Raw genomic sequence first — 27,519 nt, 5'->3', positions numbered from 1 at the left:
ACTGTACAGTTTGTTTAAAAAATGCACGCCATTTTAGTTATACGATTCCTACTATTCAGCACGCGCCTTCGAAAAGTTGTAATAAGAATTTTCTTAATTTTGTTGAAAGAATTTTGCTTTCAAAGGCAATGGATAAATTGTGCATCGTTAAAGAACATAATCTCGAAGAGATTTTCATGGTTGGTTTATAAAATATTATTCTTACAGTACAGTTAATTCACTTTTATAATTTAAACTGATTTGGAAGCATGTTATGAAATACCTTCCTATAATTAGGAGGTCAAAGTTAAAAAAATGATTATTTTTGTATCTAAACTGGCCATCAGAAATTATTGGTGTAAAACAAAAATTTAGTAAAGATGATAAAAATAATCTAATAGCTTCAGATTCATTCGAAACAAATTAGTTTAATTTGATTTAGTGAATAAAACAAAATTGAAGCCGTTTGTCAAAAGAGCCTAACTGCTAAAAACTAAAATGTCAACTTCAAGAAAAATGAATAAACGGAAATATCAATTAATAAATAATTATATACTTTGAATTGAGGCAAATGAACTTTTAAATATATTTACTTACATTAAAATTTGATTTTCAATCAAAATTGACTTTTCCACGATGGGTATTCTGTTTAAGTTTTTGACAAATTGAACACAATACTTCACTTGCCTTTATTTCTGCGTGGCATCTTAAGTTTCCTGAATCCTTTTTTCTTTTCTGTCTTACCACAAATAGTTAGATACCTATTCGATAATCATCATACTTGATAGTCAGTTTTAAGATCAATTAAATATAATTCATATACTGTTTATTGCACAATTCAGTGGATTACATATAATAGTCCCTTTTCACGTATTTGTTTTCATTTTGATTAAAATACTACTTAGGTGGCTTTTTGAGAGACGGCTTCATTTTTTTGTTTTTAACAAAGAATAGTTATTAAAATCATTTTGAAATAATTTTGAAGGATTTCGACAAGAAGTAGATTGGAACGATTTCTAAAGAAAAATTACTTAAAGCCTTTTCTGCCAGAAAAATGTTGCATTTAATAAGCAGCAACGAATTGAATGTTGTTCATAAGTGTTTTTTCGTGGAACGTACCGGTTTCTTGGAACTTGATTACAGGGACTTTCTTCGAGTCTTGCACCTGCTAAAAGAAAACAAAAAGACGCTTCCTTTCTAGAAATGATCGAGTCACAAATTTCGTCGTATTTAAGAACAAGATTCTGAAGCTTCAATTATTTTTAAACCGTTTCTCTTTTTTCTTTCAAATATTGTACTATTTAAAAAAGCCCCTTATTACAAATTATATTGAATTGAAACTTAATGCAGTATCATACTTCTAATCAGTAATGTTCATGGTGGTTACGGATCAGGAAAAACCTGAAAATCAAGGAAAAGTCAGTATTTTGCTGTTCAGGGAAAGTCAGAAAAAAGTCGGACATTAAAAAAATTAGCAAAATTCAAGGAATCAGGGACACTTTCAGGACGCAGGTCACCTTTTTTCAATAAGTCAACGCATAGGTTAATTACTATTGAATTCAGATCTACACCTGTTTCTAAATTTTCTTGAATTCTATTGAAATATTTGAGTGTATTTTAAAAAATCCTCAAAATTTGAACAGATTTTAATAATTTGAAGGGATTTCAAAGATAAAAAATTTTTTAAAGTCATTTGCAAAATAACAAGGAATTTTCAAGAGCTTCAAAAAGTTGCAAGGGATTTCAAAAGATAAGAAAATATTTCGAAGCATTTCAAAGGATCTAAAATATTTTAGGCTATTTTAAAAGATTCCGATGCATTTTTAAGAGATTGAAAATTTGTCCAGCATTTCCAGGATTTCATTAAATATAAACTGATTCTATTTCATTTCACGGGATTTTATAACATTTTAATGGACATTTTCAAGTCCTTTAGAAAGATTCAAGTGATCATTTGATTTGAAAGGATTTGAAATATTTTAGGGTATTTCAAAAGATTCCAAGCTATTTCATGAGTTTCACAAAGTTCCAAGGGATTTCAAAAGATTTCAAAGGATTTAACATATTCTAGGAAATTAAAAAATATTCCAACGCATTTTCAATATTTTTGGGTATTTTAAAATATTTTAAGACATTTTTATGAGATTTAATAAATTTGAAATGATCCCTAAGAATTTTAATGATTTTAAGGGATTGAAAAAAAAATTGTTTGCCGTTGTGAAGAATTTCCTAGAATTTTGGAAGATACCAAACAATTTTACAGGACCTTTATGGTTTAAAAATATTTAAAAAGATTTCAATGAATTCGAGGATATTCATGATTTTAAGGAATTAATTGAAATTTAAAATTGTTTTACTCCATTTATAAAAGATTCTATATTAAAAATGTTATAGGACTAGAATTTTGTTCTTTATATATTAACGGTCAGGTAAAATAGAAAATTACACTAGGGAAGAATTAGGGAATTCTGAAAATTAAATTTTGTGGAAAATTGGTTGATGACCTGGGATTTATTGGAACATGAATTATTCGTGGTGAATTCTTAAGTTGACATTTAATATTGATATTTTAACTGATCTTTATCATTTTTATTTGAATTGTAAAAATAATTTACTTTTCAATAAATTGAAATTTGAAAAAATTTCAAGGAGGGCTGAGAATTGAGACCCTCAGAACATCTGACGGATAACAGCAAAAATATTCAGAATACTTCCATTCTCTTCCAATAGATGGCTGTAGTCACATGAAAATCGAGATATTTGAATTTAATGTTTTACTCGAAATATTATTTCTTTTGAAATGTTATTCAGTATTTTTTAAATGAAATGGTTTAATTAATAAAAGTTAAAGAATTTTCTGATTTTCTGATCATTTACTATTAGTGATTTTCAAATAATACTTATTTTTGTTTAAAAGAATATAACATTTCAATCACGAATCTGAACTCATTTTCCTGAAGGCAAAGCTCTTCTAAAGCCTTATGATTCGTTTCACGAGTTTCCACAACTTTGAAAATAATTAAGTGGACCTTAAGCCGACGAAAAAAAAAGATGAGAAACCCCTGAGGTCAGAACTTGTGACCTAGTTAGACAATCGAGAACCCCTTTTATCATAAAGAGAGTATCGTTACTGCCTCTCGATCTAACAGGACTGCATCTTGAAAAGCCTGATGGTCATCTTCTGGCAAGTAAAAGTTCTTAAAATAAAACCAAAAATCAGAATTAAGGAAAGATTTTTCTTAGAATTATAAATTCAAACCCAAAATAAGCTCTTTCAACGTACCAAAACGTAATTTGTTTTGCACATTTTCATAAAGTGATATAAAATTATTCAAATGCTTTAAAAATCTTTGAATATATAATTCAATTTAAATTGTCAAGTATAATGTGAACCAAAAGTTTAATTTAAGTTTAAACCGATCATTCCATTTTAATTAAAATTGATCTTGCAATTAAGAGAAAAACTGAATTTTCTCGAGGTTTCTATTTTGACGAAAGACAATATAAAAAGCAAAAAAGAAAAGAAAATTTAATCATTTTTTATGTACATAATGTATGCATACATCTTGCGTTTATTTTTGTAGTTTTATTGATTTATTCTTATGATCTCGAGCGTGGTGCATGTATTTAAATTTTATTTCTACATGCCTGCCTTGTTATCTGTCATCCATCGATCTCGTCAAATATGATGCTGATGATGTTGGTTTTATGAAATGTATGTCAAGGCATAACATTTATAAACAATTCGGCCAAACAAATCTTTATTTTATTTTTGGCTGATACATTTATTTAATTCGGGGATAAAATGTCACTCAATGATAATGACAAGTGGATTGAATATTTTATGTTACTCACTGATAATGATATCAAATGAATACTCGACCTACTTTCAGTATGGGAGTAATTTGATTATTAAGTAATTAATTAATTAATTAATGTATTAGCTATATGTATGAGGATGTCCCTAGTGGATCCACTTTTGACTTTTAACGTTTGAAACTGTAAACTTGTTCTTTATATTGAAAAAATAATTGCTATTTTTAAAATAATTTAAAAATAATATTAAGAAGCTGCCACATAGTTATTAAGGTAGACTTCAATATAAAAAAAGTAAAACTTTTTTAATGCTTAAATCTAACATATATAAATTATTTCAAAAATCTAATGAAATTTGTAAATTTTATTATTAACTAACGAAGAAATTCCTTTATAAGAAAATGAGTAAAACAAATAATTATTAGGATTATTTTGTTTTATTTGTTTTTTTTGTTGAAAATATTTTACAAAATTGGTTGTTTCAAAAAGGGCCCTACTGAACTTTTGTTCTCCAAATAATACCAAATGAGGAGATTAAAAAAGTAAAAATTTAAATTTTGTTGACCCTCCCAATTATATATATTATTAAAAATTTTTCATAAGGACAACCACAGGATTTCGTTGGGAGTGGGTGCTAATCTGGAAAATTGCACTCGCTCCCAGCGAAATCGCGGTAAAATTTCAGCCACAACCACGTGTCACGACCGCGAGATAGGTGGTTACAGTCTGTAAAGGAATCAATACGACGATCCAGCAAAAGCCTCGTGCACCCTAAGAATACGGAGCGACCCAAGGACTATCGCCTTCTGAATTTTTCCCGCAAGTGTTTTAACATATTGTTGACACGCAGGGATGCTTTTTAGGCCATTAGCAAGTGAAAGCTTGGCACCTCCAAGAGCGTCGATGATAAGAACGATTAGTTTAACAGAATATTCCGGTTACAATCGTTGCAACTCCCTTATAAGGCTTCTTCCTCTAGTTCTTCCTTTACCTCTCTTTCTTTTCATTCTCCTTGGTTATGATGTTTTTGTCAGCTGGAGCCGAAAATTCGATAACGAACATGGTTCGCTTCTCGAAGTCAAAAAGAACCACGTCAGGCCTCGAGTGAGCAACAGAAACAATTGTCGAGAATATAAAGTTCCAGTATATGCGGCACTTCCCATCCTCGACAATTGACTCAATTTCCATAGGAGCATTTACAGGAGCGATATAAGGGTAATGCCGTAAGAGTGACAGAGATGGTAATGAAGCACTCTTAGTGCCGCATTGTGCCTTTGAATGTAGGTCGATCCCGCGTGATTTGGACAACTAGATAGTATGTGAGCTAAATGCTCGGGGTGTGTATGGCACGCCCTGCAGCTATCATCAGGAATGTCTTGGCTCAAAATGTGGCGACGGTATGTTAAGGTGGAAATGACACCGTCTTAGCATCCAAAAATGAAATCCTCCGTACCAGACTTCAATCCGGGCGATTTAAGGAAAGCAAGCGTTAGCTCACAAGACATTGACTGATCCTTCACATTTCTGTGGAAGATACCGTGTATCCTCTTATCGAGGAGCTGTTCACGAAAGTTTTTCTCTTGTGCTTTCTTAATCCAGGCTTTCAGGAGTGAGTACTCGAGATAGATAAGATTTGATGCATTTCGCTCACCGCTAATACTGAAGTCAAGTCCTACTGTTTCAGCAGCCTCCTCCACTGCTCTGTAGAGAAACGTTCCTTTGCCCCCTTCTTCGTCATTCCTGACCATTTTAAGAAGAGGTTCTCTTCCATTTGCAACTCTATGTGCTGTACCCAGAATAATCCTGTTGTGAAGACATTCAAGACTCAATATTCCGCGACCATCTTGACGGCGTGAGATGTACAGTCACGGAACGGAAGACTTAAGATGCATGCTTTTGTTCATGTGCATAACTTTTCTTGTCCCGATATCAAGGGATCTGAGCTCGTTCTTCGTCCATGGAACTACTCCAAATGAATAGAGTACTACCGGGACGACAAGCATGTTCGTTGCAGATACTTTGTTCCTCGCCGACAGTTCGGAAGACCAAATCTGTCGGATGAGACGTTTGTATCTGCTTCGGGCCTATGACAAAGCCACCGAACGCGTCCTCGGGTTGCGGATAGAGGGTCCCTGTACCAAGGGTTTCTGCTGAACATGGTTACAAAAATAAATAGGCAGTCGCGGACAATTGTCCAGGGGTGGTCCCGAAGAAATTATACCCAAGCGGAGGATTGAAAACCGTGCCGAAAGCTGAATGGCACCCGGGTAGGGTGTCTAGAACGGTGACTGGGATACCGGGCGACCTCTCAGAGTACGCAGCCTTATCCTTGCATGCGGGGCTCTACAAGGATGGACGAACCCCTTTCCCTAGCTTCTCGTTTGAACAACAATTGCAACACCAAACATAGTTGTAGTAAATGCGGTTCAAAACAACAGAACGCGCAGGACTCCCGACAATGGGTCGGCCAACAATGCCGACCAACCTAGAGCTGGGGGAGCCAATAAAAGTGGATTCAATGCGATGGATCGGCGGGATCTCGCGACCTTTGGGTGGGTGGAGCGACTGAATCACGACTTGCTAGAGTGCTACGATACGAGTGTGGCCCTTGAACGGGGTTACATGGCACGGCTGCATGCTCTGTGTTGCGAGAAACACCCGGAGCTATCGCACTTTTCACAGCAACGTCTGCGAAAAAAAGATCTGGCTGAAATGGATGACGAACTTCGTGGACATTTTTCCGGAGAATCTGACCTCTGGGCTATCAATTATTGTGTGTATAATGCAGCGAGAGCTTTGGCCGATGCGAACCGTAAAACAAAACCAACGGTTGATCATAAGACCAAAAGACAAATGCATCAACTTGCCATAAAGATATGCTGGGAAAGACAGTACGCGTCCCGCATTCAGTGTGTGATTGACTATATCAAATCTGGCAGAAATTTTACCGCCAAGGTTCGAAAGTTGGCGCGCGAACTCCGGGCCCGTTATCACACACTTAAAAAGTCAAAGCTGCTGACCATCAGGCAGCATATTGTTGAGAGAATACGCATACTATCTGACGCTAAGAGAAGTCTAGAGCGGAGGGTGAGGTGGGTCAGAGAAAATCAACAGTTTCTCTCTGACCCATCTCGACTCTTCCAAGACCCTCCAGTTACTGTCGAACACCCACCCACACCAGAGGAGGTCGAAGTATTTTGGAGAGAAGTCTATGAAGTGCAGCATAGACTGGACAAAGACTCAGAAAATATAAATAGCTTCAAGGAGTTATGTGATGACCTCGTAACACCTGATAAAGAATGCCCACCCATCACTACCGAGGAGGAGAAAAAACTATTAAGAGGGATGAAGGACTATTCCGCACCGGGACCAGATTGTATCAAAACCTTCTGGTGGAAAAAGTTTTCTTTAACCCATCAGCATTTGGCCCGTATTTCCATCTCATATTTGAAGTCGGAAGAACCGATTCCGGAGTGGTTGGTTGAAGGGTGCACAATACTCCTGCCGAAAATAGGCAACTTAGCTGACCCGAAGAATTAAAGGCCAATAACTTGTCTGAACACACTTTATAAGTCATTCACAGCTATCCTCAATGATAAGATTGTTCGGGCAATTGAACCTGTGTGGCAAGAAATGTATGAGCAACAAGGCTAAAAAAAAAGTGTAGCCGGATGTCGGGAGAACCTGCTCATCGATAGATGTATCTGCAAAGATGCAGCATTCTACCAGCGTAACCTATCGCTGGCCTGGATTGATTATCGGAAAGCTTTCGATTCGTCCTCCCATAGACTTAACATCTGTTTTTTGGAAATCTTAAAGGTTCATCCGCAAATAGTTAGGTGCATAGAGAGATTGATGTCGCTTTGGAAAACCAGATTTACTATCTCATCTGGAAAAAATCGTGTGACAACTAACAAGGTCACCTTTTAGAGAGGTGTCTTTCAGGGCGACACCATGAGCCCACTTCTCTTTTGCCTTACATTATTGCCACTATCTCTAGTACTTCGCCATTCCGACGGGTACTTGTGCGGCAAACCTGAAGATCGAAAGTACAAGGTCATTCATGTATTTTACATGGACGATCTTAAGATCTGTGCTAAAAACAAAGAGCAACTACATCTAGCTCTAGGGATTGTCGAACGATATACTAAGGAAATTGGAATGGAATTAGGGTTAGACAAATGCACCAAGGTTTATTTAAAGCGAGGAAAACTTAATGGCATCCCTGAAGATCCTGAGCTCGTTGATAGGAGCGCTATACGAAACCTTTGCGCTGGAGAGACTTATACATACCTGGGCGTGCCACAGAACCGCATTCAGGATGTGACGCCTATAAAGGATACTCTCCGAAGCAGATACAAACGTCCCATCCGACAGATGTGGTCTTCCGAACTGTCGGCGAGGAACAAAGTATCTGCAACGAACATGCTTGCCATCCCGGTAGTACTTTATTCATTTGGAGTAGTTCCATGGACGAAGAACGAGCTCAGATCCCTTGATATCGGGACAAGAAAAGTTATGCATATGAACAAAAGCTTGCATCTTAAGTCTTTCGTTTCGCTACGATGCAGCAGAGGAGGCTGCTGAAACACTCGGACTTGACTTCAGTAGTAGGGGATTAAGAAAGCACAAGAGAAAAACTTTCGTGAACAGCTTCTCGATAAGAGGATGCACGGTATCTTCCACAGAAATGTGAAGGATCAGTCAATGTCTTGTGAGCTAACGTTTGCTTTCCTTAAATGGCCCGGATTGAAGTCTGGTACGGAGGGTTTCATTTTTGCATGCCAAGACGGTGTCATTTCCACCTTAACATACCGTCGCCACATTTTGAGCCAAGACATTCCTGATGATAGGTGCAGTGCTTTATTATCATCTCTGTCACTCTTACGGTATTAACCTTAATAGCGCTCCTCTAAATGCTCCTAGGGAAATCGAGTCAATTGTTGAGAATGGGAAGTGCCGCATATACTGGAACTTTATATTCTCGACAATTCTTTCTGTTGCTCACTCGAGGCCTGACATGCTTCTTCTTGACTTCGAGAAGCGAACCATGTTCATAGCGAATTTTCGGCACCAGCTGACAAAAACATCATAACCAAGGAGAATGAAAAGAAAGAGAGGTTGAGGCAGAGCTAGAGGAAGAGACCTTATAAGGGAGTTGCAACGATTGTAACTGGAATATTCTGTTAAACTAATCGTCCTTATCATCGACGCTCTTGGAGGTGCCAAGCTTTCACTTGCTACTAGCCTAAAAAGCATCCCTGCGTGTCAACAATATGCTAAAACACTTGCGGGAAAAATGCAGAAGGCGGTAGTCCTTGGGTCGCTCCCTGTTCTTAGGGTGCACGGGGCTTTTGCTGGATCGTCGTATTGATTCCTTTACAGACTGTAAACACCTATCTCACGGTCGTGAGACGTGGTTGTGGCTGAAATTTTACCGCGATTTCTCTGGGAGCGGGTGCAATTTTCCAGATTAGCACCCGCTCCTGGCGAAATCCTCCGGTTGTCCTTATGACAAATTTTTAAATATATATAATATTATTACAGTAATGGGGGGCCACCCATAATCCACGTAGACAGATTTTGGTCACTTTTGAGCCCCCCCCCTCCTACCACGTAGCATTTCAGCCCCCCCCCCACGCCTGGGCAGGCTATACTTATTTTATGGACGACCCCTTGGAGAGTAGAGTGAATTTGTAAAAAAATATTTAAATATATTTTGTGAAGTTTCTAAGCAGGAAGTTAACCTTTGTGCTTTTAATTTTCTAGCTTTGTTGATAACTTTTTTTAATTATCGATTTCAGAGAAATTAATAGAAATTTAGGCAACATGATTTTTGAAACCAAAAAATTCAAAACTATTGCATTTTTTATAATAAAAGGTAACCCTAAGGAGAATAAAAATATGAAATTTAGAGATTGAGGAATGTATTTGCGGTGGATATGAATTTTACTATATAAAAAAGTGGCAAAAATAATTATTTTTATGATTTACTTAAATTCGGCTTCAGCGTTTAAAAGCAATTCACTGCTATTTATAATCAACGTTGATAAACTGATTCTTTAACTAATAAAAAGTTCAAAATCCAGCCATTTTTGAGCAACAGTTTTGGTTTCATCGATCCAAAATGTCATTTAAAAAATAAAAAAAAGAATTTTTCAGTGAAGCTATAATAAATGTTAAGAGGCTAAATTGTTTACCTCAGACAGTTCTAAAAAATTGCTTGGATCTATTTTTTTATAAGATTATACATATAGTCTTTATTTTAATCGTGAAAAATGTAATTAAAAATGTAAAAATTTCTTTTGCTAAACTATGCATAATACGTAAAAGGGAAACTTGTTCTATGATAGAAGTACTTAACTGCGAGATAATATTAGAACATATTTATTATTCAAAGGAATAGTGGAAAATGGCTAGGACTTACAGTGGAGATCTTTTTGGCAATCACCCTTATACAAATCCGACTTGACAACATATACTGATTTGAAGACTAATTGAAAATGTTGGAATTAAGAGCAGTTAAATTTGAAAATAAAGGAATTTCGAGAATTCTAATTTAAAAATGGTTCCATATTGGATTTGGCCTATATACATTTACACAGAAATATCCTTTCTACAGCAATAGGAATTTTAATATCAATAAAATATAAAAACTCTATAGTCTTATTGCGTTTTCATATAAGGAAATGTGACATTTTTTTATGTAGGAATAAAAGAATGAGGTATAGCTCCCTAAACCTAAACCCTATTAATTCACCCTTGCCTTGGTGCTTCACCTGCCACGTGGCGATTTTTAATTTCAATTCTGCGTTACACGAACTACTTGACTTCTCGACATACACGTCCAATCTTACGTTAATTGAAGTTCTTTAGTGACTTTGTGATGAAAAAATGCCGTTGAATAAGAAGCTTCTTTAAAAAACTCCATTTTTGTACAAATATTAATTTAAATTAAAATAATTAAAAATTATTTATTTACTATACGGAGAGTTATTTCGTCTACGAATTAAAATATAATCATTTTATTTTTTTAAAGCTTATTGATCGAAATATTTTTCTGATAATGGAAGAATTTCATGCTATCATTTAAGAAGGAAAATTTTATCCCTCTATTTCATGTGATAGTTATACCACCCCAAATCAACCCCTAAAGTTGAAAAAATTCTGAGACGCAAATTTCAAAGGTGGAATGTATTTTGGCTGATAATGGCTGAACTACATGCTAAAACTACAAAAAAGTTTCATCCTCTAGCGCATGTGGAACTCACCCCAAGCCAACCATTTAAGTGTAGAAAGTTCTATGAAAATACAATAAAACGAAAATTCGAAATTATTGGATGATACTAACAGAATTTAAAGCCAAAAGCAACTTAAAAAGTTTTCTTCCTCTAGCACATGTGTAACCCAACCCAAATCATCCCCAAGAGTTATGCAAATTCTGTAAAAAGACAATAATTTAAAAAGCCGGATTTTTTTGCTCATAATAGAATAATAGACGTCAATAGTATCCCTAAAAAGTTTTATTCTCTTTCATTCTTTTATTTTATTTTCCTCACAATTTTATTCGCAAGACAGTTTAATACAGAATAGAAACAACACTCATCTTACGAACATTATAAATTATTTGGAAGGTTAAATATTAAGGTTAGGAAAAAATAATATTAACTTTGAAATATATATACCTCAAAATTTTCATAAACAAAAGAATTAATAAAAATAAAACTGTTTAAAATTTTCGCGCCCTATGAAAATATCAAAGTTTCGGAACAGCGGCGACTATTGGAGGGGGGAACGTTCTCAACTCTCTCTAGAGGATCTCTATCGAAATCTATTCACTGATACTGATAACTTTAAATCAACCCCTAATGTTTAAAAAATTGTGTGAAATGACTCTAGTTTGAAAAGGCAAAATGTTTTTGCTGATTATAGTAGAGTTTATTGCAGAAAGTATCTAAACATAATTTCATTCCTCTGAGGCATGTGGAAACCAACCCAAACAAACTCCTACATTTTCTAAAATTATGTAAATACACATTGATTTAAAAATTCGAAATCTTTTCACTAAGAATGGCAGAATTTAATAAAAAAAAATAATCCAAAAAAGTTTGAGCCTTATAACGCATGTGAAGTCCATTCTAAAGCAACCCCTATTGTTGGGAAAATTGTGTAAAATGTCACTATTTAAAAAAATGTTTTCGCTGTTCATACCAAAATTTGATGCAAAAAGTACAAAAAAAAGTTTAATTCCTCTGGCGCATTTGGAAATCAACCCAAATCAACCCCTGCATTTACAAAAATTGTGTAAAAACACACTAAATTAAAATTTTGCAATGTTTTCACTGACAATAATTTAACCAGATAAAATGTTTTTGCTGATTATAGCAGAATTTAATGTAAAAATTATCTAAAACCAGTTTCATTCCTCGGGTGTATGTAGAAACCAACCCAAATAATCTCCTACATTTTCAAAAAATGTGTAGAACAAACTAATTTAAAAAATTGAAATCTCTTCACTGACAATGGCAGAATTTCATTGCAAAAATAAACCAAAAAGTTTGGAGCCTTCAAAAATTTTATAGGGCCGCTAAATTAAAAAGTCAAAACGTTTTCACTATGATAGTGACGGATTTGCATGCGACAAGCATGCGCAAAAAGTTTCATCCCTCTAGCGCATATAAAAAAGTCGCAATATTTCCACTGATAATATTAAACTTCATTCATTTCATGCTAAATTTACTGAAAATATTTTATTCCTTTAGCTTGTGTGGAACCCACTCTAGATAAACCCGTAATTTTTTTAATATTGTCTAAAATGACTCTATTTCAAAAAGTGAAAATGTTTTTGCTCATAAAAGCGGAATTTCATGTCAGAGGTATACCAGAAAAATTGTATTCCATTAGCTCATGTGGAACTCACCTCAAATCCACCATTAAACTTTTTAAATTGATGCGGAGTGGGTTCTACATTCGCTAGAGGGATGCAACTTGTTAAAAATATTTTTGACATAAAATGCTGCCTTTATCATCGAAGATATTTCGATTCTTTAAATTCGCATCTTCATAGAATTTTTGAATCTTTAAAGGTTGATTTAGGGTGGGCTCCATATGCGCTAGAAGGGTTATCCTTTTTTAAGGCTCTATTGGCATCATATGATGTCATTATTATCTAACAATTTTTGTCTTTTCAAATTAGTGTATTTTTATAAAATTCTGATAACTTAGGGGTTGATTTAAGGTGGGTTTCAGATGCTTAATAGGAATTAAATTTTCTTGGATTCTTTTGGGAATGGAATTCTGCTATTATCAGCGAAAACATTTCGTCTTTTTAAGTAAGCGTCTTTTTATAGAATTGTTTGAATATATTATGTTGATTTAGCGTGGGTTCCGCATGCGCTAGAAAGGTGACACTTTTCGTTGCGCTTTTACATGAAAGTATGCCATTATTATGAAAAACGTTTCTAATGTTTGAATTAGTTGGTTTTTATAGATTTTTTAAAACTCAGGGGTTGGTTTAAGGTGGGCTTCACATCCATTAGAGGAATAAAACTTTTTTTAATACCGTATTAGATAAAATAAGGTTATTTTCAATGGGAGCATTTCGGCTTTTCAAAGACGATTCTATTTTTCGTTACTCGTAACATGAAATGTTGCCAAAAATTAGTTCCGTGTCTATAATCCGAGCTATAATCTTACATTATTAGAAATTATATGTTGACATTGCTAACAATTATAGTCATTTTTAATTACACGCATGTAGAAATTAGTTTCAACATAATACAATGTTTATTATAATAACATCCTTTTAAATTTCTTCTTTATGCGATTTTTTCTCTAATGATATTGCCTTTTGAAATTGAATTACGTGGAAAACCTCACAGAAAAATGCTGGTGTTAAATTTGTTGCAGCTCAAATTTCATTAGTCTCCCAATGAGCATTTGAAACATTTTTCAAATCTCAAATGTATTCCTCTGAAAGTAGATGCAAATCTGGGCATTTAGGGGAAAGCTTCATTTGGAGACTGAATTTTGGCTCAATGCCGAGAGTTGTGGAGTGCTGAACCGCGCTGTCAGACACCTGAACACCTGTCAAAGCAACTATTCGCATTGCGATATTAGACTAAATAATTGTTAATAAGGAAACTGTTTGAAATAATATTTGCCTAATTTTCAACTTTCATTCATTTGACAGTGTGTACTAGTCACTTAGAATAAAATGATAACTTCCTAATGCAACTACCAAACGTTAGGTTATTCATGGCCGTCGATTCTAAACTAAAGCCGGGATGTGTAGAAAAAGTCATGACCGTCTGTATATACAATTAGGTATTTTCACATTAACCAATAGCTAACTTCACTTTTTTGAATACAGACAATCTAGCGGAAAATTCTTCGAACGAACAGGCATCAATTAAGATGCAGACGGTCACGACTTAGTTTTAAAATCCCGGCTTTGGTGGTTTGAATGTCGGGTAGGTTTTGAGTAACCTAAGATTTTTATATTATATCACGCCAAGTACAATTTTTATTCCAAAACACTAATAGTCACTAGAAAATGGGAGGAAATTAAAAGTTAGGTAATTATTATTAGAACTTACTTGCTTATCAACATCTATTTCACCCAAATAACGCCCGACAAAAATATTTTGACAGGTGACAGACAGTTTGTCGACGACACTTCACGTTGCTCTGGATGAGAAAAATCAGTGTCTAAATGATGCTTTTCCCCTAGATTCACACCTGTGTGGCTCAAATTTGTTGCAACTCACTTGAACACCAATTTCGGTGTACAATAGAGGATCGGCGATGACCAGTTCTAAGTTCCAGTTCCAATTCCAATCTTTACGCATCGTCAGTGTTATGTTACATGCAAACACGAGTTCGTTATTTATTAAAAACGAGAGGATCTAATTGTCTGCGTGCGGAAAGTTCGTAATTATAATATAATTGACTAACCCATATAATCGTCTTACGCGGCAGTTGAAAGCACTTTTGTATTAATTAATTACATTCGCTGCCACTTGCATAATGAGACTTTCGCGAAAATCATAATCTCATCACAGAAAAGTGAAGTGTTATTTTACCAACGATATCAATGTTTAAATGACCTGAGCAGAAAAACAAGCCCCAGGAGTGTTTTTTCTCTTATAATCGAGTAGAAATGAGCTGAGTTACAAATATACCTTAGTATTGTTAATTAACGCTTTTGAACTTGATGTTAATCTCCAGTAAGGTGACAAATAAACAGAAGTATCGAGTTTTTTACCCGTCCCCTTTCATTTTGTTATATTCTCAAAAGAAGTAAATGCGTTATTTTTTAGAAATCGTCTTTAAAATGAATGAAAAACTACAATCCTTTCTTCAGACATTTTTCTCTATCTCGCGTTATGCTAAAAATATAAATTTTTTCTCATGTTATTTCTTATAGATGAAAAAAAATCCGACAAGCCTTATCTCCACTTTTTTACGTATCTCGCGTCTTTTGGCGTAATATTTGAATTTTTGATCTCTTTCATATCAATTTTAATAAATAAATTGAAAAAGGTAAATTCTGTTAAAAAATGGTATATAGAAATGTTGTAGGGATTTTTAAACGTTAAAAATCCTCTAAAAGCTTCACCCCATATTTTTCGTTTTTTGGCGGTTCAAAATTTGAATTTTCGATTTTATTTATACTACTTTCGATGAATAAAAACAAAATGACATATTCTATTGAAAAAGATTAACATAAATTTTGCAAGATTCTTCAAAAGATACAATTTCTCTTCAAAACTTTTTTTTCGTATTTGGCGTCTTTTGGTTCGAAATTTGAATGTTGTGGTGTCAAATTTCGGATAATTCTAATACTTTCTTAATCATAAATTATGAAAACTTAATAAATTATAACAAGTTTGTATCTCCTTATTGGACGAGCATTCAAGGAATTCCTGTAATTAAATGAATTCATGGAATTCCAGGAATGCATGAAATTCAATAAATTCAAGGAATTCATGCAATTTGACGAATTCATGACATTGAAGGAAGTGGCTAGCCAGCCGGCGCCAGCAAGATTGTTAGTTGTCAGTGCCGGCAAGATTCTATGTTGCCGGCTTTTTTCCTTTTTTTTTTACATTTTTTTAATTTGTATACTGATGTATGTTCATGCGCTGATTTCGAACCTGGACATGACGAATTCCTTAAAGGTGGAGTCTACATGCGACCTTAAATTATGTTTTGACCAGTCATTATGGTACCTTTCCGCCCCCACTTGGCATTTGAAAAAGGGTAGGAGTGCGACCTTAAATTATTTCTGTGACCAGTCACAGGGGTGCCTTCCAGTTCCCAAAGGGCGTTGGAAAGGAAGTAGGGGTGCGGCCTTACATTATTTCTTTGACCAATCACTAGGGTGCCATCCCGTCCCCACGTGGCGTTGGAAAAGGGGTAGGGGTGCGACCTAAAATTATTTCTTTGACCATTTTTTAGGATGCCTTGTCGCCCTTACGTGGCGTTGGAAAAGGGTAGGGGTGCGAGCTTACATTATTTCTGTGGCCAGTCACAGAGGTGCCTTCCCGCCCCACGTGGCGTTGTGAAAGGGGTAGGGATGCGACCATAAATTATTTCATTGACCAGTCACTAGGGTGCCTTCCCGCCTCCACGAGGCGTTGGAAAAGGGGTAGGGGTGCGACCTTAAATTATTTCTTTGACCAGTCGTTAGGATATCTTTCCGCCCTTACGTGACGTTGGAAAAGGGTAGGGGTGTATCCTTATATTATTTCTGTGACCAGTGACGAGGTATTGGAAAAGGGGTAGGGGTGCGACCTTACATTATTTCGGTGACCAGTCATAGAGGTGCCTTCCCGCCCCCATGTGACGTTGGAAAAGGGGTATGGGTATGAGCTTACATTATTTCTGTGACCAGTCATAGGGGTGCCATCCCGTACATTATTTCTTTGACCATTCACTAGGGTGCCCTTCCACCCTTACGTGGCATTGGAAAAGGGTATGGGTGCGACCTTACATTATTTCCGTGACCAGCCACAGAGGTGACTTTCCGCACCCACCTGACGTTGGAAAAAGGGTAGGGATGCGAACTTAAATTATTTCTTTGACGAGTCACTAGGGTGCCTTCCCGCCCCCACATGGCGTTGGAAAATAGGTAGGGGTGCGACCTTGAATTATTTCTTTGACGAGTCACTAGGGTGCCTTCCTGCCCCCCACATGGCGTTGGAAAAGGGGTACGAGTGCGACCATACATTATTTCTGTGACCAGTCACAGGGGTGCTTTCCGTTCCCAAAGGGCGTTGGAAAGGAAGTAGGGGTGCGGCCTTACATTATTTCTTTGACCAATCACTAGGGTGCCTTCCCGTCCCCACGTGGCGTTGGAAAAGGGGTAGGGGTGCGACCTAAAATTATTTCTTTGACCATTTATTAGGATGCCTTGTCGCCCTTACGTGGCGTTGGAAAAGGGTAGGGGTGCGACCTTACATTATTTCCGTAACCAGTCACAGAGGTGACCTCCCGCCCTCACGTGGCGTTGGAAAAGGGGTAGGGATGCGACCTTACATTATTTCTGTGACCAGTCACTATCAATATCATGGAATAGTGCATATAAATTCAAAAATCTGGACCTAACATATAAATAAATAAGTCACTTTATAGGCAGAAAAAAGAAATGTAACATTTACTTATAAAGAATTGCAAAGGGTTTCTTGTAACCGTAACTAAAGTCGCAACGCAACCTATCCACGCGGAGCACCGGGTGAATTCACGACGTAATCGGCAATGAATGGATTGCATCACCGAAAAAACTTTCCTTTTTGCGAGCTTTTTTGACATTTCTGTGAGATTCGCCACATTACTTTATATTCCCACTTTGCAAGAAAGGGGTTTTATAAAAATAATACAATTTTGGATGGCACAACTTATTCATAGATCGCGTACACTGGAGAGTTTATTGGAGCAAGCCGTGTTTTTCTTCCGTGACTGTTTCAGCTGACATATAGATATGAGGTAAATGCTAGAACTTTTGTTGTGTGTCGCGATGGTATAGTCGCGTATTCAGAAGTCGTTTCTGGGGTCGCCACCCTCAGTTACAAATGCATTTCAAAATTATTTTACAGATTGCAATTCGTGTAATAGTGTAGTGGTTAAGACTATTGACTTGCGTGCTTAAGTTTATGCTTTCGAATCCTGCCCATTGCGGGCGAAATTTTAATTGTATTATAAGCATTATAACTTAGAAATACCAATTAATTATAAGTATATCCGAAAATATTTATAAGAAATAACCATGCGCTTATTTATGAATTATTTTTTAACAATACTTTTTCGCAATTTATAGTGCTGTTTTAACTGTAGTCTATCCTGATAACATAATTTAGATCTCTTTATAGTATTCGTTAAAGTAACATGATAATTCGTAATTGCAGCATCCAGGAACTGTATAGAAAGACCCTATTAGGCCCTAACAAGGGCCCCTAACATTAATGGGGAAATAATAAGGATTGTTGTTAAGGGCCTGAACAAATTTCCTTTGACGGCTCCTAACAATTTTGCATAACCAAACTAGTACGGCCCCTAAAAATTTGCCCCATGTGGACCCTAATAAAAATAGTGAAACCCCATTAGGCCCTCAACAATATCCCATTAAGATTTCTACACGGGTTTGTCGTTTTTCTACAATTTTTAATTTTTAATGTTATTTTGATAACTTGCATCGTTTTCCAAAAATTAAATTTTTTTATTGACTGTTTTTTTTCACGTATAGAACAGTAATTATGCTCCCTATCAAGAAGTAATCATGAACAAATGTCTAGATCTTTCTTGCTATAACAATTTTTGTTTATTCATCTTTTTTCGTATCTTGCATAGTTTCACTACAAAATGAAATTTTTTATTTTTGTGTGCAATCATAATTTGAATGTTCGATTTAAAAAAAAAAGTTGTTATGATAATCTTATAAGGCTCTTTAAAAAGCAATATTTTTCTTCTCTTGATTTTTTTTCATGTCGTGCGTTATTTGGCTTACAATTTTGATTTTGGATTGATTTTCTAAAGTTTATAAATACTACGACTCTGATAATTATACAATTATCAAAAAAAGTCATTAGAATAAATTGTTCGGCTTTCTGAGTACTACGAAAGAACGTGGATAAAATTTTCAATATAAAAAAAATTGGCCCTAAACATTTTTTAAATGCTCTTACTTTTAGAATTTGTATCCAAAATGGCTGTTTAATGAACTCGTACTTTCTTTCAGGACCTAAGAAAAGTGTGCCGAAGCTTGATTTCATCCGCTCATTTTCTGGAGAGTTTACGTGTTTATGGAGGGCCTGGCGGCTGGACAGGCGGACGGATAAACCGACAGATAGACGCCATCGCTAAAACTTGATTTTCGGATTTAGGAGGTCTGAAAACGTGGAGATTCGTTAAAAACTGTGGTGTTAAACTTTGGACAACTCTATAATGCTTTCTTAATAATAAATGATGAACCTACTGCTAATTCTTAAAACAATTTTGATATATACACAAAAATTATTATCTTATAATATTGCAAGTCAATGATAAGATTTAGGCTAAGCTCTAAAACTTCTTAGGAAACTAGCATAAAAGTAAAATTTTATACATTTCTTTGTTAAAAAGTTAGATAATGACAAAAAGCAATCATTTAAACAATAATAACAATAAAAATAAAAACATACGCTCTCTAAGTTTATTAAATAGACTATAGAATTCACAAAATACCCTTAATGCCCGATATTCTATGGAAATACAAAAGCTTAAGTAAATAAAAACGGTTTAAACAAGTAAAAATTAAGTAACAAATACACACAATATTTTAATTTATTCACTCATGAAGATATCCGAAAAAATGAGAAAAAAGTAATAATTAAAGGGATTATTCTTCAAAAACCTAATTGCACTTGCATGGGGTAGGTTTCTTGGTACCATAAGAGGGGTTCGAGGGGCGGAAGCAGAAATAAAAAATTAATGATGGATTCGTATTCCTTGAAGAGTTTTCATGAGATGATTAAGGTATTGCCTATACTTAATCATACATTTTCGCAAAATAATGGGGGGTGGAGGGGTGCAATAAATCGAAGCTTTGTATTTTTTAGGCCATCCAAATCTCCGGCTTTATTACAAAGACCAGAGTGACAAATAGGCGCAAAATCTTATAGAATAGATGAAAGGTTAAAGGAAAAGTGGAGGAGTTCAGTCATTTTAAGGAGTGGGTCAAGAGATATCGACCATGTAAGGAGTAGTTCGTGATACACCTAAAATCAACCTACGTATTACCCACGTGACTCCGCAAACATTAAACACCACTGCATAGTCATTATTTTTATTTTTGACCGTTAGAATCCTAAATTATCATCATATGAATTCGGACAATACATAATATTAAGGATAATTATTAAAAAAATTTTAATTGGCAGGAAAATCCAATGTTTTTTTCTCTAAGTACAAATCTGGAATAAGTCCAGAAACTAGTAGAATGAGTTGAGCTGATGTAGAAACCAGCCAGTAGTGTAGGTTGTTTTGGTCAGCCGCCCATTCAAGTATTTTGGCAAGCCATACATTCAATTTCGGACAATGAAAAAACCTGTAGATTATAATGCTGAACTTCCTATTTTTGACCCTTTTTGTCTCTTACTATTTAAAGTTTGCAACTTGAAAATTGGTTTCTTCTATAATAAATAAATAGATAACTGATTATTTTCTCTGAAATCTAATTTATATCTAGTTTCAGAAGCCTTTGATGATCCGTACTTTTTTAATAAAAAAATGTATGAAAAACTGTAATTTTGAAATTTGTAAAGCTTTCATAAACAGACTAAATCCGATACGGTGTTGGTTATGTAGTGTGCAGAAAGAGAATTTCTGCTCTCTCGTATTTACTTGCTTTATTACTTGTTGTCATGTATTCAGCAAGCAGCAATAGAAATTGCTGATTCAACACGAACAATGGTCCGAAATGCATTCATTTGCACTCATTTAAAAATGAAGTTCTCCCACAAAAGTGGAAATCAGTATTTGCCCATTTTTCTCGAGCAGATTTTTAATAGCAAAAAAAATTTAAAAATCGCTTAAATTATATATGTGAAAGGTTGTTTTTTATACATGAATATTTCTAAGTAATTTTACTATGTGGAGGCAGGTCAGGAAAAATATGTAAATCAGGGAAAAGTTAAGGTATTCTGTTGATCAGGGAAAGTCAGGAATTTTGCAAAAAATGGCAAAAGTTAGGGAATTCCTGTGTTCAGGAATGTAGAATGTAGATATGAAAAAAAGTCAAGAGAAGAAAAGCATTGCTTTTTGAAGGCCCTCTAAGATTGTCGTAACAAATTTGTGGATTTTCTTGGAAAATAGAAAAATTACAATTTTTATTGCAAAAAAAAATAATGGAAAATAAAGAGTTCTATTTCAATTCCAATTTTGCTGATCAGGGAAAGTCAGGGATTTTTCCAAAACTGGCATAAGTCAGGGAATTCCTGTATGAAGCATATGTGCACATTAGATTGGTCCAAAAATGCATGGCAATATTTTTTTGCATGTTAGAGGACTGTATTCTTGTATTTTTTACCTAAAATTATTATTATTGGTTTAGTGGAATATTTATTAACATTAGTTAATTAATTTTCAATTGTTTAAGCAAATGGAATTTGTGTGAATAATTTTGTTATTAAAAATTATTAATATTTCTTCAGTAGAATATTTATCAACATTGCTTGATTAATTACATTTTATTAAAAAATCAATAAAAATTATTACTTAAATATAACTAATGCTACTAGACTAATAATAATAATTTTAAGGGAAAAAATTGTTTCAAAAAAAATCTAAACAAATTCCATTTGTTTAAATAATTAAAAATTAATTAACCAATGATAATAAATATTACATTAGATCGATATTAATGATTTTAAATAAAAAAAGACCAGAATACAGAGCTCAAAATGTCGATTTCATAAAGAATTGACATTTTTTGTTTTAAGGGTAATTTTCAGGTACTCCTGGACATGCATTAGGGGTGTTAAACCCATATGTCTGATAGATGAAATTCTTCGTTGGATAATTCTCTACAGGCCCCCATACTTTACCGTGACATTTTCTAAACCCTAAGAAATTATTCTAAAAACTCAAAAAAGTGATTTTTCCCGATGCATTTTACATGGGAAACTTCATGTCAAAACCGGCACCTGATAAAATCGAAAAATAAAAAATTACGGAATTTCTTTTTTCGGATTTGAAATGAAATTGGGGGGATCGTTGCCCTCTTGAAAAAAGCCTTTTTGAGCTACCCTAATGCATATAGTCAATTTTAGTCACTTTTTTGGAAAATCAATTTTTAGTCACTTTTTAAAGATAAAGTCATTATAGTCACTTTTTAAAATAAAAACATCACTTTAGTCTCTTTTTTCCAATTACAGTAGACTCTACGACACTTCTCTGTAAGACACTTTTCGTTTTCCGATTTCTCCTCCGTTCGCTCGCCCCCACTCCTTGCCTCATTTCACTCCGAACAAGGCAGCATACCTTTTGTTTTGTCAAACTGTTTACCAAATACCTTAACCTATATTGTGACATTTTTAAAAATAGAATTTCAATGGAGCCGTCAACAAAAACACGTAAATAAAGTGAATGGCTCATTGCTGGAACAAAATCAAGTATCCTTAAAGCAATTCAAGAAGGAGAAAAAGTACTAAGAAAATTTCAAACTTTGCATCGATAATTATTCTTGAAATTAAAAAAAAATTGTGCTTTGATATTAACAATTATCTTCTTCAAGATTCAATTAAATTGAAAATTCAAAATTTTAATGATGAATTTCGCGAAATTCATAATTAAATAAATTTCCCCCCAAAAAGATTTTCGTCTCGGTGTCACTAAAGGGAAGGTTTCCTTTCAGCGAAAATACTTGACAAAGCTGTACGGCGCTTGAGAGCGTTTGAATGCGCGCGCTTCACGTAGCTCTCGCGTGTCGCAGGGGAGAGGGTTTTCTGACACTTCGTGTTCGCTTCCCCTACAGCTTCGAAAACGAGAAGTGTCGTAGAGTCTACTGTAATTACCTCATGGTTTAACTACTATTGAATTCAGATCTAGAAATCTTTTTGAATTATCCTGAATTATTTCAAAATATTTTATGGTATTTAAAAAAACACGAATACACTTTAAATATATTTCAATAATCATTTGAAGGGATTTCAAAACATTTTAAAGATTTAAGGATATTTTAATAAATCTCCATGAGCTTTAAAAAGTTGCAAAAGATTTCAAAAGATTACATTTTTATTGGTGTATTTACAAATATTTCATGAAATACTTGAGGGATTCAAATAATGTAAAGGTATTCCAAATGATTCAATACATTTTAGGGATTTTTTTAAACTGTCTAGAAATTTTCAAGTTTTAAAAAGCTTCAAGGATTTAATAATATTCCACTGAATTTCAAAATATTTAAGGGTATTTAAAAAGATTCTAAGGTTTTTGCAAGAAATTAAAAAATTTCGAAGGATTGAATGATTTTAAAGGATTAAAAAAAAAGGTTTCATAAGATAATATTTGTAATATTTAATATTTAATGGACTTCAATGTAATCATTCATGAAAATTGAGGGGTTGTGTAGGAATTTAAAGAGTTTCAAATGTCTCAAGGGATTTCAGAAGAACTTTTTAAATATTCAGGGTATTTTAAAAGATTCCAAGGAATTTTCATGAGCTTTAAAAAATGTCAAGGGATTTCAATTGATTTTAGTAATGTATTGGATTTTAAAGAATCCTAAATATTTTAGAGTATATTAAAAGGTTCCAAGGAATTTTAAAGAAATTAAACAAATGTCAAGGGATTTACAAAAATTTTCATATGAATGTAAAGAGAATTTTGGAAGATATCAAACGATTGTACATATACAACCTATAAGGCTTTCAAAATTTTTAAGAAAGTTTATCAGATTTCCGAACATTTCAATCATTTTAAGAGATTTTAAAAGCTCTTAAAGTATTTGAATATATTTTTGAGGATATTGGCAAACATGTTTAGATTTGATAGAAGTTCACTAGATTTTATAATATTTTAATGGATTCCTAGAAATTTATTCGCAAGAAGTAGGGGATTTTGTACGGTTTCAAGAATTTGAAGAGATTTACAATTATTTTTTTTAATAAATTGGAATTCACTTAAAATTGACCCAAAATTAATTAATCAATTAATTTTTATATATTTTCGAATTCTTTTCAATTAATTTGAATTTTTTAATTCACCTTGATTTTTATGGATTTCAAAGAACTTTATTAGGCTAAGTGAGCCTAAACGCCCGGAGAGTCCGTATACGTTTAAGTATGTTTCTAACAAGGTCAAGTGTAAACGTACGGATCAGAGAAAATGACAAATTAGTTATAGAAAAATCAGGGAAAATTCAGGGAATTTTGAAAATGAAGTTTTGCAGTCCCCCTGTTTTAGGATACAAGAGGATCACTACTTCAAATTGAAAACATTAATCGCCGTTTTTAATATTATATTTTTCGAGAAAAAATTGATAAAAAGGCATTACGAATTTACTGTTTTGTCTTTCTACAACTTTCTTGTCTATATTTCTCAAGGCAGAGAGTGTAGGTATATACTGGTTGTAAATAACGTATAGCTAAGGCAATACAATGTATAATACTAGAAGACACAAGGGAGTGCATGAGCTTCTGTTTCTGAGAAAGAAATGTAATATAAGCAGCATAAATTTAGAAATAAAGTACATGTAAACCCTTAGTCGAACTTGATGAATAAACCCCATTCTAATATGATTAAAAGTTCTACGTAACTCCCAGAACTATAAATCGGATTTAGCGGTAAGGATCCAGAAAACTAAAATTAAACCTTGGGGTTAGTCTCAAAGCCACAACTCCATTCCAGTGAAGACCCTTAACAAAACTGAATTCTTTCTAATATTATTCAGCGAGCCTATAATATTATAAAAGAAATCTACCCCCATTGGGGTAGTTATCTCTAAATAATTGCGATAATTTAAAAATACAATTTAGTATTACAAAACCCTCTCAAATATCAAATTTGTTCTACAAACCCCCATAAAGTTGAAATCAACCCTAGATGTTGATCTGCAAACCCCCACCCCTTCTAAGGATTTATCCCGGCTACACTCAATTTAAAAACTCGTTATCAAAATATTAAGCGAATTCCCTATAATATTTTCATATCAAATTAAGTCGTGAATATAACTAATTTTGGTTTAGCCCCACGGAGTTAGATGTCTCTATCAACTTAGATTTTCCAAGAAGAATGCATCTACCCGATGGTCTGCATTTCCCAGATTTGGTCACGGCAGGCACATATCTCTCGTACATTCTGATAAGACAACCCCAAACCAAATCCAAACCCTAACACTAACTCCTATCCACCCCCGCTCATAAACGTTCCTGTTGTTTCCCTCGACACTCGTAGTGGTTGCCTTACACCGCGCAGAATCGCGTTTCTACCAATCCACGCCCCCCACTCCGCGACTTCAGGTCGCAGGGTGGGGATGGGTTGCACCCCTGCGGTGCCTTGTGACGTCACGGAAGCAAAATCAATAGCATACAATCCCTCCGTTCATGTGAGACTCCGAAGGCGACTGCCGGTTCAGTGCGGGGTGTCCGCCGCGACGTTAGGGAGGTCGAAATTACGTCGCTTCGACGACCGGCGACATCGCTCGTCTCGGACCATTTTTTCCGAACCTCACGTAAGGCTCAAGGATCATTTACATGCTCCCCTGGTCTCACCAATCGGATCGGTCGCCCCTAGAAAATTTTCGGTTGACTTCTAAAATCTGGTGATGCGAGAGTTGTGCCTCCCTGTAATAAACAAATTATTAAATTAATAAATGATTGAAGTTTATATATATATATATATATATATAGAAAATGTATTAATCTTTATGGGAATTAAATTTCGTTTATAACAATTGTGAAAGCGATGTTTCGACGTCCGAGGTAACGAGCAACGAATGTTCCAACGAAGAGAGGTGATCACCCCGCGCGATTGTGAGTAAAGCAGTGCTCATAAATCGGAATTTTACTTTCTTACTAAATTTTTTAAAAATTTTAACAAGGTTACGTTGATATTAATTTTAATTTGAATAGAAAATGAAGTGTACTGAATATTTATATTTATATTATATATTTATATAGTAATGTTGGGACATTCTGGATTCGGGTGAATATACTTTGTTATAGCATGGGAATTTTCATTTCTAACGTAATTGATAATTAAATATAATCAAAAAATTTGGATACCTTTTTTTAATAAAAAACGAGAAAGCATGAGTTGTGGAACTCAGGGCTTTAGAGAGTGAATATACGTCTCCATCCGTTAGATACGTACTTTTAATTTCACGATCACGGGTGAAAAAAGAGTGTTTTAAAAATAATATTTTGATAATAATTCTAAATATTTTTATTTTATATTACTCTAACGCTTTACAATAGTCTTTAATTATTTAAAAAATAATTTATCATGTAAAAATATAATCTGCGGTGTTGATTTCTATTGATTTCAGGTGTCAATTTTCCTATGAATTTAGGGTATAATTTATTTGAATTTATTTACTGATAGTAAAGAACTACTTTAAATTAAATAAGATGTAACTTTTTTTTAGTTTTAGACAGCATCGAAGATTCTACTGTACCATTTTTAAATTAAACGTTAGAAATATTTTTTGGGTTAAAATATTATTGTAGAAAAATTGGTGGATTCAGGAGTTAAGGAAATTTTATTAGTGATTTACAAAAGATTTTAATTGAAAAATTACAGTTTTGCGTTTGCTCAATTTTAATTTAAAAAAAGTGATTATATATTTTGTTATAATAATTTAGAATTTTAGAATTTTAAATTCCATTTGAAAAATAATTACAAAGCCTACTTTCTGTTTATTTGAAATAACATTGAATATTTTTTTAAAGGTCCTGGATAATTTGTTGTATAAGAACTGTATTGTATGGCATAGCTCTGATCGATAAATCTTTATCGTGAAGGGAGGAGTCGCGATGAACATTTATGTTTAATTTATCGTCCATTTATCGAAGTTTCTCGACGTCCCGAAATTCGGGATGAGCAGTGAAATATTTTTTATAAGATTTTCTATAGTTGTCGAGAAATTTCGGTGCGACTAGTCCACTCCCTTTCCTAACTCCTCCAATTTTTCAGGACGACTAGACGCAGCTGTCTATTATATACTTTTTATATCACATTATATTTAAGTAAAAATATAGTTTTCAAAATTTGTTTTTATCTTTATTTTATACAGTTGATTGTTGGTTTCAATTAAATTATTTTCGGGCACATTTAAAAATAATTCGTCAATTTAATAAAATATTCGATTCAACCAAAATAAACGTGGTGATAATATAAAAGCTTAAAATCTATCAAATAATTTTTCAAAGTTACATCAGGCAATACTGACAGAAGACTGTAAGGTTTTTAAATAATCAAGAATTTTATCACCTTCAAATATTTATTAAGAACTCCAAATGCCGCCTCAAATGTAATTGCTACATTTATTGGTCTAATTGGTCTTAAATTGTCCGATAATATTGCAGCTTTTTTAACATGTGACGAAGCGCGAAGACAAATCGCCACGCCCTCTGCGTATGAATATAATAGAAGTACATAACGTGATGCTTTATCGAGCTTCTTGAATATTCTTGTAAATTCTTTCTTTTTTCTTTTTTGAATGTTAGATGACACTATAAAGTCTGC

At 34.0% G+C, this 27,519-nt stretch overlaps 2 protein-coding genes across 3 annotated transcripts in view; both read left to right on the top strand.

The window, feature by feature from the left end:
- LOC117169079 overlaps positions 1-19,193 on the top strand; it is a 36,417-nt gene extending 17,224 nt beyond the window's left edge. Inside the window, 1 exon segment of the mRNA XM_033355197.1 lies at positions 19,034-19,193. Within this exon segment, the coding sequence (XP_033211088.1) occupies positions 19,034-19,158 (125 nt within the window). The 3' untranslated portion in view covers positions 19,159-19,193.
- A 6,202-nt stretch (positions 19,194-25,395) lies between these two features.
- The window catches only part of LOC117169097 (high-affinity choline transporter 1), a 23,450-nt gene continuing 21,326 nt past the window's right edge, over positions 25,396-27,519 (top strand). The window contains exon 1 of one of the 2 annotated variants that reach the window (XM_033355226.1): positions 25,396-25,504. The gene's annotated coding sequence lies outside the window, so the exon portion shown is untranslated. Of the gene's footprint in view, positions 25,806-27,519 lie in introns of both variants that reach the window. The other variant, XM_033355225.1, reaches the window with a different exon arrangement.

Source organism: Belonocnema kinseyi, chromosome 3, assembly GCF_010883055.1.
Source record: "Belonocnema kinseyi isolate 2016_QV_RU_SX_M_011 chromosome 3, B_treatae_v1, whole genome shotgun sequence".
NCBI classification, from domain to species: Eukaryota; Metazoa; Arthropoda; class Insecta; order Hymenoptera; family Cynipidae; genus Belonocnema; species Belonocnema kinseyi.
Note: the sequence above shows the minus strand (reverse complement) of the source record. Positions and strands in the feature narration are given on the sequence as shown.